At 44.3% G+C, this 18,689-nt stretch overlaps 1 protein-coding gene across 1 annotated transcript in view; it reads right to left on the minus strand.

Annotated features, from left to right (window-relative positions):
• The window catches only part of BMP6 (bone morphogenetic protein 6), a 65,961-nt gene that overhangs the window by 1,434 nt on the left and 45,838 nt on the right, over nt 1-18,689 (minus strand). Inside the window, exons 3-6 of the mRNA XM_018077684.2 lie at nt 10,908-11,056; nt 9,832-10,029; nt 2,412-2,488; nt 69-179 (exon numbers count right to left, since the gene is read on the minus strand). Of these exons, the coding sequence (XP_017933173.2) occupies nt 69-179; nt 2,412-2,488; nt 9,832-10,029; nt 10,908-11,056 (535 nt within the window). The remainder of the gene's footprint in view (nt 1-68; nt 180-2,411; nt 2,489-9,831; nt 10,030-10,907; nt 11,057-18,689) is intronic.

Below are 18,689 nucleotides of genomic sequence, written 5' to 3' on the forward strand. Positions count from 1 at the left end.
ACTGAGACAATGGTATCCTGTTTACAAATTCACCTGGTGCTTTGGCATCGAGCTGGCTGGAGACTTACCAGAGTTTGGACAATGGCATGATTGGTTGCGTTCATATGGGCATTGAGTGGGAATGAGCACTCCCCATCACAGTAGTTGGCTGCGTAGCCCTTTGGAGCGATTATCCAGTCCTTTTTAGGGAAACAAACAGAACATGATTCAACAGACAACTGCATGCAATTAAGAGCAGCTGAAAATTTTCCATTAACTTTTTTCTTGAGGGTGAAAATGTGTTTTCACTGAAACTGTTAGGCTTTTGATTGGAGTTTTGGTTTTTGGTTTTTCTTGAGCCATCACTTTTACAAGGACACACTGATTTCAATGTCCAAAGAACAGTGCACATATATGTATTGCCATGAACTAAGAGAGTTTTATCCCTAAAACTCTTGCTGGGTTGCCTTGTGGGGATTGTGGTTTGGAAGCCTTTATGTTCCAACATTTCCTGCAGGTTAGGCCCTCTGGCTGAACTACCTTTCCTAGGTTGAGTCACAGCCACAGCTGGTGCCCCCTCATGGAAAAAATCACATCCATGCATTCACACAGGCACAATTCAAGCCTGAGGGAGCTCCACAACAGGAATATAAAAAACTGGTGTGGTGTCTCACAGACACTCTATCTTATACACCCTTATACGGGGACACTAGCCTGCTAAGGCCACTGTGGGAAGTCTTAGCTGTGTAACAGCTTCAGCACATCTGCCAGACTCCTAAAGGAGGGGCAGGGCAGCCAGCCTGAGCTGCATGTGCAAACAGGTGGCCCCAGTGGCACTCTTGAGTCCCATGATGGTAGGGAAGAAGGTGACTTTTCACCAAAGGGCTCATAAAAAAATTACAGCTTCTCTGCTGCTGACACAAAAGAGCCAAAGGAAAACTAAAAGCAGCAATAATTAGCAGGAGATATTTTGCTTCCTTTGGTGTCAGGCTCTGCAGGTTATCCTGTAGAAGAACATACTGGTACACTTCACGTGCATGTAATTCTTAGACAATTTCCCCTTTACCTGACAACAATTACCTGTGTTTGCTTGAATTTTGCTACAGCAGGTCTGAGCAGCCAGACACTGTTGCTGTAGCTTTGCTAGCCAGGTTTGCTCCCACGAGGATACCTGGGCATCGCAAAAACTCCCCTTCATTTTACTGTACTAGTTCACCCATAATTTGCTCCTGGTAAACCAACCTGCTTTTCATAAGAAAATCACCCTTCTGCTAGAGATGCCAGTACAGACTGTGTAATTTAATTTGTGGTTTAATGGGCTGTAAGAATAAGGGAAGTGCTCTGCTAAAAAAAAATTAATGGATGTTCTGAAGGAGATGGCAGTGCCAAAAAACTGCAGGGGGCTGCTGCCCTGCCTTGATCATCTGCCTGCAACAAGTAGGACCTGGATTCCAACTCTTGCAATGAGCCCTGCTGGTCTGTGGCCTGCCTTTGGCAGCATTGTACCTTTCTACACCTAGAAACATGAAAGCAGTGCCTTCAAGATCAGGAACTTCACAACTGGAATCTGCCTCCTGCCTGAAAGCAGGGCAAGTAAGCTAAGGAACAGGTGGAAAAACTGTTCACAAGTGAAAAGAAATGCCACTCCCAAGTACTGGAGAACGGAGTCAGCAGGCACCCACAGTTGCAGCTAGTGGGCTGGAGTTGACATAAGTTACAAAAAGTACTGTCCCATTAGCTGAGAGGACTTCCATGTCCAGGGGCAGCACCAGGGGCAGCCCTGGCATTCTGAATTATAACCAGGTAAAAACATTAGCTGACAGAAATGGGATCTCCCCTCACAAAAGGGTTGAATGAAAGAATGAAAGAAAAATTTAAAAATTTTAAAAAAGAAAAGGTGAGGGCATTCTTTGAAATGTGATGTTTGATTACACAGTGGCCTGGTCCTAAATAACTTACTCTAAACAACTTTCTGGCCTCATGGTGTTGCAACTAAACCCAGTCTTCAGTCTACCTACCATAGGCAGTGCTAATGGTGGCGCAGGGATGGAGGATTTCAAACAATGGCCAATTTCAAACAGTGGCTGAACACTACACACAAAAAAATTTAATTAAAATCACTGCTTATCATCAGATTTTTTTTCTTATCATTAGAGGTTCACAGATATAAACCCTTGCCCGTACTGTGATTCCTGTGAGTGACAGAGAATGACTGTATACTTGAATCTCATAAAGTATCAAGCTTCCTCTGGATCTTATCAAATGTCACAACTATCAATATTTATTTGCCTTGCCCTGTCACTGGTTTTAGTGAGGAGGCACAAGGGACATTTTAAAGCACAATGGCAGACTCAAGTGGAATTACCGTGACACTGTTTAGATAACATTTCATAACAAAATGTCTAGTTTACCCAGGGAGAAACATCACACACCTGCCATCCCAAGTCTTGGAAGCTAACGTAAAGCTCATGCTTTCTGCACGCTGTTTTTAAGTCACTGCTGTTGTAATCTGTTAAAAGAAAAAGAACAAAAACAAGAATTTAGAAACTAAAACAGGCAGAGCATTGCTGGAGGGCACAGCTGGCCAAATGTGTGCGTGCTGTGGGCTCAGCAGCAAGAAATGATGAGCTCCCTCAGCAGCCAAAAGGATAAGGGTGTTGAGGGACATCCAAAGCAGGGCTGAAGCTTTTAAGATGCCTTTGGGAATGGAGGAACCCAAGTAACAGTGACTCAGTTATAATTACTTCAGCTGCCTTCAAAGTGCTTGTAAAACACCTCCAGTAAAACGACTTCTTAAAATAAATCTACTCCTTCAGCCTGGCACAGGTGACATCCCCACTGGGTGCTCAGACTCACCCCACTTCCTCAGCTGCGGTTTCCAAGGTGTGCCGCCCTAGGTGGTGAGCTCAAACCGCACACACTTACTGAAAGAATTACAGCCCCAGGAAGGTTAATCGTCACCTTGTTTCCCTGTAACAGTTAGCAGGAGTCCTTAAACAGCTAAGGTGTCCCATAGGCAGGGAAGTCCCCGTCTCTCTCTGTCTTACCCCCAGCCTTCCCCAGACATCACCCCATCCACCACCTCCACCCTTGGACCTTTACAAACCATGCTCTGAAAAACCTGTTTCTCCTTTCCATAAGCTGCTTATCTGCAGATGACACAGAACTTGACATGCTCTCACCATTCACTTGCTCCTTAGTGCCAGTACTTCACCAGAGTGGGAAGGCAGAGTGCAAAGCCCTGACCAGAGACCTTCTCCCTTGCCATGACGCAATGTATGAGGATGTTTCGACCATGCAGGAGCTGCTCCTGATGACCCCACAAAGTGCAGCTTTTGACAGAGAGTGGAATTTCCCATTTATATTTGGAAAGAGAGGTGGCTCCACATGTGAACACCTGGAACCACAGAGGAGCTGAGCCGTGACAGAGGGGCCTTTCACCTCCATGTGGCTGCACAAATCCAGCCCTGACGGGTGGTTGCTGATTTTGTCACACCTCAGGTGGCTGCTGGACCTCAGCAGAGCAGCCACAGAAACCACCTTTGCAGCAGAGCAGCTTGGCCACCAGCTACAGCTGCTGAACCCGTACTGTGCACTCGATGGGAAGCACAAGAGGAAGAGATGGCAGCAAATTCAGCCGAGCAGTGTGGGAGCCCATGTTTTCCCCGTCCATGTTTTTCTCCCATGCCTTTCCACAGGGGCCTCCTCCTCTCTCACACACCTCATTTGCAATTAAAGGCGCTTCTGTCAGCAGGCAGATGTCACAGGCTGATGTGCCTGCCTCCCATTGCCCTGGACCTTTTGGCTTACCAGCCCCCTGGTGCCCCTAACATGGCTTGAAAGGTCACCCTTCCAGTGCAGCTTCCCCCAGATGCAGCAGCTGGGATAGAAAAATATTTTTAGTGACTTTTTCCTTGGCTCTGAATAAGCCTTTCTTTTGCTTCCCTCCAGCACCCCCCCTAAGTTTGGGAACTACAAATGCAAATATTTATTCAAAAGAAAAACTATAATACTAAAAGCACATCCAACTGACATTAAGGGCAGCACAGCAGTACAGCTGGGTACAGTTAACACTGAGGGCTGAAAAAAACCCTACACCTCAAACCCAGCCTCCCAACCACCAAAGATTAGAGAGTTGTTTTTAGAAGCAGCTTGGGTTTTAAACTCTAAGGATTGCATTTCAGACTTTCAATAGCTTTGCTTCAATCACGGATTTAATCAGGTGAGCAGAGCTGGTTAACAGCCTGCTGCAGTATAAACATTCACTCTTTCAGGAGCACGCGGTAGCAAGGATGGAGGAGAGTCTCTCTATTTGAGCTTTCCACTTTCAAACCAGACATACCCAGAAGAAACCAGGGTGTGGTGGGTTTTTTTCAGATGAAGCTTTTCAGTCCCTGGCTCAGCCCAGGAGCAAATTTCTAGCATGAGATGTTTTGAAATGATCTGGTCATAATGAGGGGGAAAAAATGAGCAGAAGATACTTTTAGTGATCAAAGGCTTTCCTTTAAGTACCTGAAAACACAACTTCATTGTTCTTCAATGGGAAATATGTAGTTTGCTTAGAGGAAACCATCTGTATTTGGGAGTTACAGTGGAGTTGATCTATTCACAACTGAGTGGGCAGAATGATGCTACATTCCAAATCCAGCTATAATTTACCCAAATCTGCTACAGGAAAGGGGAGAAGGCAAGGGAGGCAGGGAAAACAGGAGTAGGAAGGAAGGCTGCAAGCAATCACAAGTTTAAGAAAACACAGGGGTGGGAAAAAAAAGCTGCTTAACAAGCTACATGAAGCAGAACATGTTATGAACATGTCCTCTCTCACACTGCCCCCAAAAATTTGCCTCTGCTCACTGGTTGGAGTCACCTGATTCACACTCTGCATGGAGCACTGGCTGCTCTTCATCCAAGGCAGATGCAGACAGTTCTATCTTCTCACTTGTCCAGACTGAGCCTTTGCTTTCTGAAACGCCAGTATATTAAACATCCCCTCTCCCTGGATTTGCACTCTTCCCTCACCCCCAAGATCCCCTGCCCTCTTTTCTTGTTATGTGTTTGTCTACTATGTCTACTTCATGGAAGCTACTTTAGCCCAACTTCAGGGGTTTTACAAACCTTTAAGCAACCTTAGCAGTGGCTTTCTGAACTGGAGAAAAAAATGCAGCAAAACAGATGCACATAGTCATGACCCACTCCCTACAGTTAGGGGCTCAGCATATGCCCTAGAGCCACGTACATTGAATGTGCATCCAGTTATGGGCCTGGAAAAAGAAGAATACACACAGTCAAGGGGTTTTGGCAGTGAGCTAAAGCTCACTGAGCTACTGAAGTTGGCTTCCACGACACAATTTCTCCAAAGCCTGGAAAGCAGCATCAGCTACCCCAGGCCAGCATGCTCAGCTGTTTTAGCCCAAATTGCCATTTGAGGTGGTTCAGCAGTGCAAGATCCAACTGGCAAGAGGCAACAGGGTTCATGTCTCTTCCTACCAGCCCTGCAGCAAGGAGCCAGGAGGGCCAAGAGCAGGCAGCTTGCAGCAGGGGGGATGCTGCAAACAACTTCCATGGGGCCAGTTTACACTGCCACAGCACAATTCGTGAGGATTGTTTGCCAGAAACCCTTAAAATCTCTCAGAGTTTAGAGAGCTGCTTTGGGAGTTCCTATAGGCTCATTGTGGGTTTAGCAAAATCATCTCTATTTTTTCCTCTGAACATACCAATTCAGAAATACTAGCTTGGCATTTACAAGGCACTGCATTTAATCATACTGCAAACTATTTTGTCCAAAACAGAGATTTAAAAAAACTCAAACCCCTAGTTCTGCACTTAAAAATAACTCCCAGCACAGTTAAAACAGCACAGTTAAGATGGCTTGTCCCTGCAGCTTGTTTGCACTGAATGTTGTCTGCTTTCACCAGGCCCCAAGTCTGACTTTCTGCGAGCACAGATGTTTCTCTTAAGGCTGGACACTGGCATGTGTGTTGCTGAAAAGGGCAAGAGAATAGCCTGACCCTAATAGTCTTCCTCCTACAGATACTCATGCACTAACCCTAGATTTCCTATAACCTCTCCCACGTTAAGTGCTGGCAAAGAACATATAAATATTTACTGAGGTCGATCCGAATGAGAACACTTGCTGCTCCCCAGGTGCCGGTTTACCAAATTCCACCCAGTAATTAATTGCTTCGTGATTCAAAATAGCTTTGACAGAGGTCTCTAAGGCCAGCCCCTTCTTCTTGGTGTTTGACTTTGGTGATTTTCCCGGATAAAGCTGGTGTAAACTGATCACACACTTAATAACAGCCCACTTCACATGAAAGTGATCTGCTTGGGTGGGAAGAAGGGGAGATGTTGGGCTGACGTGAACCCCCATGTGAAGGCACAAACAGAAATGCTGGCCACACTGCTCCAGTCTGCATCCAAGCACTATGCTGAAGGGAAGATTGGCTGCCAGATAATGAAGTTTGTTAACAAGATCCTTGCCATCACAAAAGCATTTAGCTTTATTTGCCTACAGTGTTTGTGCATACTGCCCTTTGTGATATTTGGTTCCCGTACACGTGGGGAAATCTGTCTGGTGCTATGCATGTCTGCTGGAAGGAAAGGCCACTTGGAGGGCCTCTTCATTTTTCATGGAGCACCTCCCACCAGTCGCAAGGGCCCTAGGATGGCTAAAGAGAAGGACCTGAAAAAGAGTTTTGCTTGAGTTTCACTCAGAGCAGCAAGCACAGCCCAAAGTCAGGCGTTTCAATGCTCTCCATCAGGAAGCGCTGATGGGAAGAGATATGCCTGAAGGCTGACTTGCAGAAGAGAAGGATTATCGCCATCAGACAAAGAGATAGGCCTGTGCAGAAACTGTAAATCATGGAGGTGGCTGTATGGCAGAGGGTCACCATCTGTTATGCTGAAGACAGTCCCCATCTCTTCAGTTAACCAGAGGGTCAGTGTGGAGTCTGAGAGCACAAGCTCAATCCACTGCAAGATTCAGCTGAGTGAGGGCCTCCAGATCTTGCAGACAACAGCAGAGAAACACCTGCTCACTCCTCCCACCCACCTCGTTCCTCCACGTCCTGGGCCAGAGTTGGCATGTGATCTTCTGCCTCAGCAGGTGAAAATACTTCCTTTTCTTCCTGCTTGTCCTCCTTCTACAGAAGAATTGAGCTTAGCTCCAGGAACTCTATGTCAAAGCAGTTTATAACCGTGGGGGTTATTCAGTTCTGCTTTATACAAGCCAATCATAATTACGTGTTTGTAATACAGGGAAATAATTATTCTTGGCAAAAAAATACAGATCATTGAGAATCTTATGCTACGGCCATAGCCTTAGTATCTGAGCTCTTGGTACTGACTGCAGGACAACAACTGCATGTCAAAGGGAGCATAGTGGAGTCCCTTTCCCCACACACAGCAGCACGCTTTCACCTAACCCCCGGTTCACCAGATCTGGTACCAGCCCAGCAGCACACTTCAGGCACTCAAAACTGCAGAACTTGAAATTCTTGCCATATTTAGACAGCAAATGGGGCTTTTTAAAACATACTGCCCCAAAACAACTCACAGGATCTTTAGGAAAAGGGGTTCCTTTTTGGACTGAAAAAATAAATCCCTGTGCATTCACTAACATAGAGAAAGGAAGTTTTAATCTACCAAAAAACCCATCAACACCAAACCACTGCCTTGCTCTCAAGGAGAGAAACTGCTCTCAAGCCCTGGTAGGCAGCAGCAATTCTAGCTTGAGGAAGAGCACAGAACAAAAATTTGACAAGACGTAAGATACAGCAAGAGAGGAAGATGCACACATGGGGAGATGCAACCCAGTTCTGCACCCACTTTGGGTCCAGATGCATCAGGGCACCCTCAGAAGAACTAGGCAGCCTTCAGGGTAATCCCAGGGCCGTAGATGTAGACATCCTCACATTTAAAAAAGAATTATTAAAAAATCCTGTGATCTCTTTAATGCTAAAAACCTTTATTGGTCATTGGTGCCTCTTGGGCTGTTAAATCAACCACTTCTTAAGGAGAACAGAGTCTGAGAGTCATACACTTACAAAGGAAAACAAGCTGATGTAGTCTCTCTTTTCTAAACACAGAAACCAACCAAATATACATCTTAATTTTAAACTCCTCTCCCTTCCCCTGCGCTTAACAGTCTCAACTATACCTTATTGTCTACTGAAATGCCAAATTCCAGGTTTTAAATTAAAGCTGGCTTTGAGCTAGAAGAGCCCAAAAAAACCCTTGAGATCAAAGAATGCCAGCTATTTTTTCCCTTTTTTGTCATTTTAGAATTTTATGACCTGATGTGTGGTGTAGTCAAGAAAGCAGCAATGTAAAAATGTCCCTTTTTGCCCAATGTATCTGCTCCCTCTGGAGCTTTAAGTCACTTTGCCTGATTTAAAAATATGAAAATTTTGTTTTAGCAAACTCATCACTCAGGAAAGTAACTCAGTAAGAAGCCATGATGCCCAGCTTTAAATCTGCAGTTTGGAGACCTGAAGGAAATCAGGACCAAAGCAGGTCTCAGAAATTTGGCCCCACAGAAGGTGCTGGCAGAGGGCTCTCATGCCAGATTAGATGGTAACTCCTCCAGCAATGCCATGCTGGCAGTGGCCAGCCTCCCCTGGGGAGGCCAGGCTGCAGGACTGAGTCTTTTCTCCTGCCCTTAAAATCCATGAAGCCTTATTTCACACTCACACTGGCCCTTGCACAGCATGGCATGGGAGCCCATAGTCCCTCACCATGATGGGCTGTAGCAATTTGGCTGAGTCAACACATGGCCATGCACAGACCCTGGCCACCAGCCCTGGAAGGGCTCCCATCCTGGCTCTGTCCCCTGCAGGCTCCCAGTACCATGGCCAACATGGAGCAACCTCAGGTGCAGCATGGCTCACCCACAACCCAAGCATTCAGGAGCAAGTGAAAGCCTACAGATTCACACCAGCTACGTTTTGGCAGTGCTGGCTCATCTCCCTGTGCTGCGTCTGGATATAGACTAAAAAATACAACTGCCTCTCTTCCTTGGGGTATAGACATTTCTAGAGACGGGAAGGGAAGGGATCCTATTGGAAATGAAGGGGGCAGCATAAGCAAATTAATCAAGTAAATTGGAGTAAGCTAAAATGTTTCAAAGGAAAGAAGGTACTAAATGAAGAAGGACTTGTAGCACTGTGATGGAGGGCAGAGTGGCTGGAAAACAGGTAAGACTTAGAAGACAGAAGACTCTCTCAATTTGCATAAAAATTTCAGAGTTATTGTATTGCCCCACCAGCCCACAACAGCACTCATAAGGCTGCTGTAAAACACCTGCAACATGCAACCTTTCCACAGTAAACAGGAAAACTTCTTTGCCTGTCTGGAAATATGCTTCACCACATATACACTGATGCTCTCACAAGGTTAAAAAAAAAATCTCGAGCTGTTCTACCACCTTTTTTCCAAAGAAATCTGAAAGAGGACTCTGCTGGGAATGCATATGTGCAATACCATAAATCTCAGTGTACACAGAGATTGAGTCTTTCAAATATTGCACTTCACTTCTAGGGCATAATCCTAGACAAATACTGCATAGCAAACAACCTACAAGCACAAGAGTTGTGGCTAAAATATCTCATCCCCTTGAAATAAATGGGCGCAACTTCACATGGGGGTCTGGACTCCACCCTGGATTCAAGAGGACTCCTGTAAGTCTATTACGTGAGATCTCCTCTTCCAACCCCTTGCAGATGTAACCTATTACCCCAGGGAAGAGCATCCCACCTTACAACCCTCTTCTTGCTTCTTTCAACTCCAAAGCAAATGAAAACCTTACAAGTCACCCCAGCTTGTGCTGCATGATTACCTGTGTTACATGATTACCTGTGACACTTGACACCCTGGAAACGTCTTGAGTCTGGGTGGAGCGGTTCCGACTCTGCTGCCTGCGCCTGCTTGTCGCTGACCTAGTGGTCCGTAGGTGAACTTCGCTCACTTTGAAGAAGGCCACCATGAAAGGCTGTTTGTCATAAGGGCCATCTCGCCCTACAAGGCCTGCTTCTCTAGGATTTACACTGAAACCTTCAAACCAAACAGTAAAGTGAATGTTAGAAAAAAGAGTGCAGGTGGATTGCTCCTTTCAGCATCACAACATCCCCATAAGCAGTGTCTCTTTTCTTCTTGCTCATACTCTTCTTTAAACACTAAACATTCCTTTCCTGCCACCACGGCCTATGGGCATTGTTACGACAGCACTCCATCCTGGACAAGAGACTTCATTGCAGCATCTGGCTCTTTGGTATCCCTTTGGCATCTCTATTCCAGTTTAGGATTTTTGTACTCTGTATAACTATAAAGTTAAAAAAATAAACTCTCTATTTTCTCTACTCTGTTATAAAGAGTTATATACATAGATATATACAACACAATGCCCAGATGTGTCACGAAATTAGTTCTGCTGCCTGTGAAACACAAGAAGCAGACGTGAGATTAGGAGACCTCTAGGGAAAGCAGACGGCAAAGGGATGGTGTGCTTTTGTCAGGAGCAGAGGAATGGGCTCTCAGCCCAACTGGGGAGGTAGAGGCTGGTACTAACATTTCCTCAGGGAAAACAGGGGACAGCCCCTCTACTCTTACTTCACATCACAGGTGTACCAAACTCCAGCATGAAGTGACAGAAAGAAAACAAAGTTGGAGACTACCCCAACCCACCTCCACCAGCTCATCCTGGTACTGTCTAGAGATACCTGACCTCACTTATGTGGAAAGACATGACCATCGTGGGACAGCCAATAACTGACAGCCCACCACTTATGCCCTCAGACGCCCTGCTCGTGGTGTTGGCTAGAGCTGCTTAGGGTGCCCAACCCCCACATCCCAACTGGGTTCTGTTAGCACCACTTCTAGACAACATCCAAGGGACTCAAGAGGTGACTAGTGTTACCTGGCCCGTAACCTACCGTCCCGGGTCACCACGCTCAGCTGCAGTCCCATGTTGTGCTGAGGGTTCATCACCCACATGTTACTGGTTGCAGTGACATCAAACTCCAGCCAGCCCTCCTCTGATGCCCACACTGCCCGCGTGTCCAGCAGAAACAGGTCAGAGGCCCTGCAGAGGAGAAGCGTAATGAGAAGACTGTGGTGTCAGCGATCTTCTACCCTGGCTTTTGCTGTTACAGAAACAAAACCTGAAGTAGTTATAAGTTATGTTAATAGCTAGGAGAAAAAAGAAAAACACAATGCCCCAAGTCTGCTAGTGTGTATCCAGAGTTTTGCCATGAGATGCACATGCTTTCACATATGAAATTCAGGATTACATTTTCTAAGAGGAAAGCCACCCTACTCCTCAGGTCTGTCCACTTCTCCACCAGCAAGGGATTAGTAAGGCTCTCTTCTTCTTGAAGAGTGTAATGCTAACCCTGGCAAGACAGTGGTCAAACTACCAGCATGTCCAGGCATTCGATGGCTTTTGTCATAGGGGTTTCATGGTATCAGCCTGCCACATGCAGGCCTACCAAAACTGACAAAAAACCCCCTAAAAATCAACTAACAGCCAAGCATCAAACAATGAAAGAAAATGAACCTCTAAAGGGCTCTAAAGACATTGTTTTAAGGCTTATCAACCAGGATTAGAGTGCCTTGTTCAAAGGTTGCTGGTGCTGCACTTCCTTCAGCTTCAAATGCTTTTAGGTCTATACCATTTTTGCAGCATCAAATACTCACCCAAACTCAGGTCAGTGAAGTCAGCTGCAGAAGCACACAGAGAAATCCCATGTACATGTTCTTGCTGTATTACAGGCATAAGTTTCCTGTCAAGAAAGCTGCAATTCCTATCCTTAACCTGTGGCTATCATCACAAAACAGATACCAGGTGTCAATCCCATCTTCATCTGTCTTTCCCTCCTGCACCTTTTTTTCTAACAGGAACAATGGAAATGAGAAAACAGAGTACCTGTCCCTCCTACCCATCAAAGGTTAACTTCAGAAAAAAATCATTTTGATTGAGTTGTATTTTATTTTTGGCCAATTGCTATGTCATGCTGCCCAGCAGCTTGGCTTGCATGAGATCACACATGGAAAAATAAGCACTTAAGTATATTAGGGCTCCTAGTGTAGCTATTTTTACAGCATGGAGGCTTTCCTCCACCTCACTGGTAGCTGCACACTCTGTGGTTGACTCAACAGCCTTTCCCACAGGAGTCTTTGCCACCACTCCTCCAATGGAACAAGGGTTCAAGCTCAACTCTGACCTTCACCTCCAGCAGCAGCAAGCAGCTAAGGCTGGCCAGCTGCTACATGTTTTGGAAACCTTAAGGTTGAGAGATTTGGGCTTTCCCAGGCAGAGTATATAAACTGAAGTGTTGCTTAAAGACAACTGCAAGCAGCAGCTGCAACCACTCGTTCCCTCTCCAGTTTGATGAGAGGAATGAACTGCTAGATCATTCCCACCTCTGAACATGACTTACACTTCAGGCCTCTCCAATGGACAATATCTGAAAAGGGGTTTTCCTAGCACCTGTTCTGACCTTCCCCCTCACACCAATTGCTTTCTGATCTCTGTAACAGGGTAACTCTGTGACAGAGCTACTCTAACTGCTCTCTACAGGGAGCTCTGTAAGAGTAAATGCTCCTGAACACTCAAACACATGGGAGTAGTCAGGTCTACAAAAACATGAAGAAGAGGCTGGGAGCTTATATTCCCATTGCCTTGCCCTTTGGAAAGGCACTTGGACAGGGGGGAGCTGTAAAACCAAAATGGGCCACATGGCATCACGTAGCCCATTCCCCTGAACTCCAGGCAGGGTCAGCTGCATCCCTATCATTCCCAAAAGGCATTTGCCTCACCTGATCTTACAGGTTGCCAGCCTCCAGGGCTCCATCATTTTCCCAGGAAATTGAATGGGTTTCACTTGAAACATTTCATGTTCTTTTTTTAATTTTTTTCTTTTTTTTTTTTCCTCTCCCTCTATTATCTAACTTAAATGTCACAACAATATCCCCTTCTTATTAAAACAATATCTTCAGTCTCTCCTTACAAGCCATGTTTTACAGACTTTGACTATTCTCATTGCTCTTTATCGACCCAGCTCAGATCAAGATCTCACTGATGCTGAGTACAGTGAAAGGATAATCTTGATGTGTCTCACAGACTGTGCCTCTACTCATACATCTCAGGATATGATTTTGGCTTCTTCACAATACTCACACTGTTAACTCACGTTCACCTTGTGATCTACTATAATCCTTAGATTCATGCTGCTGAACCACAAAGGACCCAGTCACTTCCTAGGGTGTATTTACATTACCGATTTTTCATGTCCCAATGAAATTGTCCTTTCTCCCAAATCACATTCCCTTCCCACCCCCCCCTCCCCTGCCCCAGACTGAACCTCCACCATTATTAGATCACTTAAAACACAGACTTGCCTTTCTATCGGTGTCCCCCATTTTAGTGTCCTCCACAAATATAATAAGCAAACTGTCCAACCAAAGTACAATCGTACCAAACAAGAATGATCCACTTTATCCCAGTCTTTCACATTCACTTTGGAGAGATTTCAATTCCTTCGCAGCATGAAATAAAATGGACAACTGGGTTTTCCAGTCCAGTTAACTCTTTGCAAAAAGTCTCATACAGGACTGATTTTCAATCAGCTCTGCTATTCATAGAATCATAGAATCAATCAAGTTGGAAAAGACCTCCAAGATCATCAAGTTCAATCCTTGATCCACTACCACCGTGGTTACTAGACCATGGCACTAAGTGCCACATCCAGTCTCATCTTATAAATCTCCACGGACAGTGAATCCACCACCTCCCTGGGCAGCCCATTCCAACGTCTGATTAATCTCTCTGTAAAAAATTTCAACTGATTTTTGCATTATTTGACTGGATGAAGCCAATGCTGAAGGTTCACCCCACAAGTACTTTAGGTCATAGTAGATGTATAGGTAACACATCTGAATACTTTCTGTTTAAGCCTGTTTTTAATTAATATTTGTCACCCAAACCTCACCACGCTGCACAGAATTGCATATAGTTTCTTACGAGTTTTTATTTTGGCATGAAGGTTTTAAAAGAATATTCAGCCATCTATTTCCAAAGACAAAATTAGGGAGGAAAGAAAGAATTTACTCACATAAGAAAGAATTCCAACTATTTAACTGAGAGCCTCTAAGCACTTCCTTTATTTTTTCCAGAATAGAAATCTTGTACGTCCCTCCCCCTTTAAGAAAGTCACCTCAAATTTGGCCAAGCAGTAAGTACTTGAAAATTCCTGCCCAAAAAGGTTTAATAGAGATTCAGAGCTTAGCAACAAAGTTCTCTGGACTTCTTGTATTCAAGGAACATACTTTCCCCTTCTTTCTCCCTTGGTAAACCAGATACCATGCATCACCTGAGGGGAATCTGCTCTTTCCTACAAGCTATGTGTCTGAGAAGACATATCCCTGCTACTTCTGCAAAAAAAGCTGTATGGTGTCTGATCTTGGAACAGAGACTGGGAGATCTCCCAAGCTAGCCTTTGGTCAAAGGGAAAAGGGAAAGGACGTCAAAAGGAAAGAATATCTCATATCTCTCTCTCTAGTCAAAGGGAAAGAATATTTCATTAGATGGGGAAAGGTGGAGGATTTTTTGTAGTCATCATTGCATCACATGCAAGGAATAGATGGAAAGACCCTGAATAACAGGAAACATTCTGCAGAGAAAAGGGAGTAGAAAGATGTCCACCACACCTCTGTGAATTAGGCCCATTATTCCCAACTCAGCATCTCTCTGCTTCTAGAAGTAGTTGGGAAACTACTGGCATCTTCCCGCACTGATGGCTCCCAGAGGGCTACTCCTGCCATTTGTGGCAACACAGCTGCCAACAACCATGCTGACAGATGTCAGTGATGAGAATCTACCACTTCCACTCTTGCCCCAACGTTCAGAGGGAAACACACATACGCAACTGCACTTTTTTTCTTCACCCAGTTCTGCTTTCTGAAGACTACAGAAAACCCATTTATTCCACTCCTCTCCTAATAGGACTGCAAAAGAAAGACAGGAAACATGAAAGCTAAAGCTGCTGCACAGCCTTATTACCAGTCCTGATGCTGGATTATTGGCTGATTTTGGCAGTGACCATTTTTGCCAACAGTGTTTGCTTAGCAGGTCCACACCCTATGGCCCAACCTATTACAAAAGTTGAAGCGCATACAACAGACGAGCAGGGGTTTCCTGCAAGCCAAAGGGCAGTGCTGGAGAAAGGAAAAAATAAACATCTGAAAGTGGCAACTAACCTACTGGAGGAAGTTGATCCTCACCAGTATATGCATGACAAGAATAAGGCCTTACAGCCATGTCCAAAAAAGAAATAATTTAGGAAGCAGTCAGACATCATGCTGAAGAGCGCTAAACACAAGTAGATGCAAGCCCACAGTGAAAGAAAAATCTAAGAGTGGACAAGAAGGTGAGAAACAGATCATATACTGAGCAAGCCACATAAAACAAAGTATTGAATTTCTAGTCATTAAGTGATGACATTGATCCCGTGCAGTGAGGCAGGCAGTGACCCTCCAAGAGGAAGCATGCAACTGAGGACATGGTCATCTTAATGGCAGGATATTTGAAAACTTCAGCATTTGAGAAAAACAGAGGCAAGATGGAACCCGAGGGAAACAGGAAGGGAACATGAGGAACAGGAAAAACTAGAAAAAGAAAGGCTGGAAGAAATGTTTGAGCCAGCATCACTGAGGAGACAGGAAGAAGCATAGGCTGAATAAAGCAGAGTCAGTCCAAAGGTTGCATGCCCAAGCAACCTCAGATGTCAGAGACATCACAAGACCTCTAGCACCTCCACAGGTCTTTAAAATTCAGTGTACAGAAGATAAATTTCATCACCAAAACAGGCAGTTTCTTAACACTCTCTCTGCCTAAACCTGCCTCTGGGTTTTTACAAAGTTACTGCCATCTCATTGTCACTAAGGTGCCCAACAGCCTCATCTTTCTTTTCAGTGTGCTTAACCATCTGCATGAATTCAGTTAATGATTTCCATAATAATGCTGCTGCAGGCATAATATGTATTAATCTCAGATTATTAAAGGGAAACAAGTGAATGGGAGAAACTGAGGCCGTGAGCTTAAACAACTTTCCTGATACAAGAGAGGATATTAAATACAAAGATTCAAATTAGAAACTCCCAACTCGAAACAGGAGTTCTTTGTTCTGGATTAAGGCCCTAAAGTATGGACTCAAGTACCCGGAAATAAATGGGAGTGTTTCCATGGCCTTCAGAAGACTCTGGAGAAGGATGGAAAAGCAAAGGTCAACAAAGCAATCACAAGTGGCTGCAATAAACAGAAAGGAGAACACAGTTTACCGGAGAAATATGGCCTGTGTAATTCAGAAGGCAGGATTTAGCTCCAGCGTCCTCAGAGAGTGAGCCGATTTGTCAGATATAAATATCAAATATAGCTACTATTCTTAACGCCAGCATCCCAACCATGTACTCAGGGCATTTACAGGCGAAAAAGCTTGCATTTAACTTCAGTGCTTTTCCCCCCTCTAAGATAAATATTTTGTTAACTGAAACCTCTGTGTAAACCTTTCAACAAAATGTCTCTAGGTGTTAATTCTCTTTAATTGAACACTAATTAGATTAGAATTCAGTCAAATTAGTAACCAGGTCAAGTGGTTTCTCTTACTTACTATACTTAGTGAAATGTTCACATTAAAATAATTTTTCTGTTCTGGATACACATTACAACATGGAACTTTGCTACAGGAAAAACACCAAAGCTATAAAAAGCTAAATTTAAAGAAGCATCTGTTGAACTAGTTTTTTTAGTTTCCCACCCTCCCTGGTCTTCTTTCCCTGACCAGGCAGAAGTTTTACCAGGGAGACAGTGAGAACAAACAGAAATCTCACCTTCAAAATGACTAAGTTAAAGGTCTCGCATTTTAATTGCATATCTTGGAACAACATTTTTGGCCCAACTTCAAAGCCTGCAATTACCCAGGTGTTTAAAGGATTGTTACGCATCAACAGCCATTTACCAAAGCATTAATTACTATAAGTCTCTAAAACTTTCCTCGGCTGAACCTTTTTGTTTACTTTTCTTCAAAGACAAGTTGACATAATAGTCTAGACTGCCTAGCAGCAGTTTCTCAAAAGGGAATTTTGCACAGAAGTGTGGAATCTACATTTTAATTAACGTTCTTTCTAAATACTCCTCTGCCCGCCTCAGGATCAGAATCTTTAGTTTGCACTGACATCAACTTTCTGTAAAAATTATCCTATGTATAGCAAGCTAGCAAAATTATTCCACTATCCACTATCGAAGGACATATAAATCTACTCGCAACTGACTCAGTCTTAGAGAGTTAAACAGAACTCCACTTAGATAAAACTTTGAAATCGCAGCCTTTTCAAACCTCTGCATCCACCATCTTGCAGTAGATGTAATTCCTACTTCGAGTTTAAAAGTATTACTTACAGAACGAACTTTATGTGGAGCTCCCACAGGATGAGGTATTGCCAAGAGATGCAATACAAAACCTTAACAACTAAATGACCAGTAGTCCAAAGATTCAAATGCACCACACAAAATTTAATTAATCAGTGCTCCTTTGTACAGAGACCCACGGGCAGGGAAATGCCAGCCCCTGGAATGAGCTGCCATGGAAAGCAAAGGCAGTCTCTACTGGAAAGCAAAGGTAGTCTCTATTGTTTCATGAGAAGTAAGGCTCAGTTTAACTATCTTGAAAAAGTTATGCCATCTGTGGGCCAGAGGACCAGGAGAGACATGCACATCCTATAAGAGCTTCTTAGAAACCAGGAAGGAAATACAAAGAAATGTCAACTTACAAACGAAGTTCCTTCCAAGGTGGAATAGAAGACCATCAGCTGGGCACTAATTTGCAAGGATTGCCAGCCAGCAGAGGAAAAAGCACAGAATGGAGATGCTGGGAGACACTCTGGAGGGGGTTCTGCAATTCAGGACAGAGAGAGGAAAGCCATCCTGGATGTATCCAGACATGGGGACACACAAGAAGGGATAGGTACGCTCAACCTCACACCTCCACTTCTCTCTCTGAAAAGAGTTGCCCTGGGCTGAAAAGGCTGCCCTTTATCACTGCATGCCTCATCCTGGCTGCAAAATCTGCAAAGGCAGGGGGTTAAGTCTTCCAGACTCACCGGAAGAGTAGCAGGGTGAAACATAGGTTTTAAGGCTGAATGTGGCAAAGACTGGAAAATCATAGCCTAGACCTACAGGATGTGGTCTCCCTACACCAAGACTATGGGAAGTTCAGCCTACAGGTCTGTGATAATCCCCAGAAAAGCCAATACAGATATTTGAATGCAAAGGTGTCCCCCTATTTCCAGCTTAAGGTCTTGAGCTCCACAGATCTGAGGAATGAACATTTTACCAACAGGAGCGGTGAAAAAAAGAAAAAATCATCCTAAATCACAGGGATAGGAGATATATTTCTTTTTTTTTTAACTACAATTCTGTAAGAAAAAGGGGTATTTTAGCAGTACTGAAGGCTACAGTACTTCAGAGTTTCATCCAGAATAACTTTGACTTTCAAACTACTCTAAACCAACCAGCCCAAACCACAACAAATCACACACCCACAGTGGAAGCTGAATTGAGATGTGGGCAGACACTTCTCTATAGCATCATGGAAACAGCTCTATCATATACAAATATATACACACTATATACAAATCTGACCCCAACTTGAAACAGATTG

Source organism: Manacus vitellinus, unplaced genomic scaffold (assembly GCF_001715985.3).
Source record: "Manacus vitellinus isolate BGI_N305 unplaced genomic scaffold, ASM171598v3 scaffold_39_pilon, whole genome shotgun sequence".
NCBI lineage: Eukaryota > Metazoa > Chordata > Aves > Passeriformes > Pipridae > Manacus > Manacus vitellinus.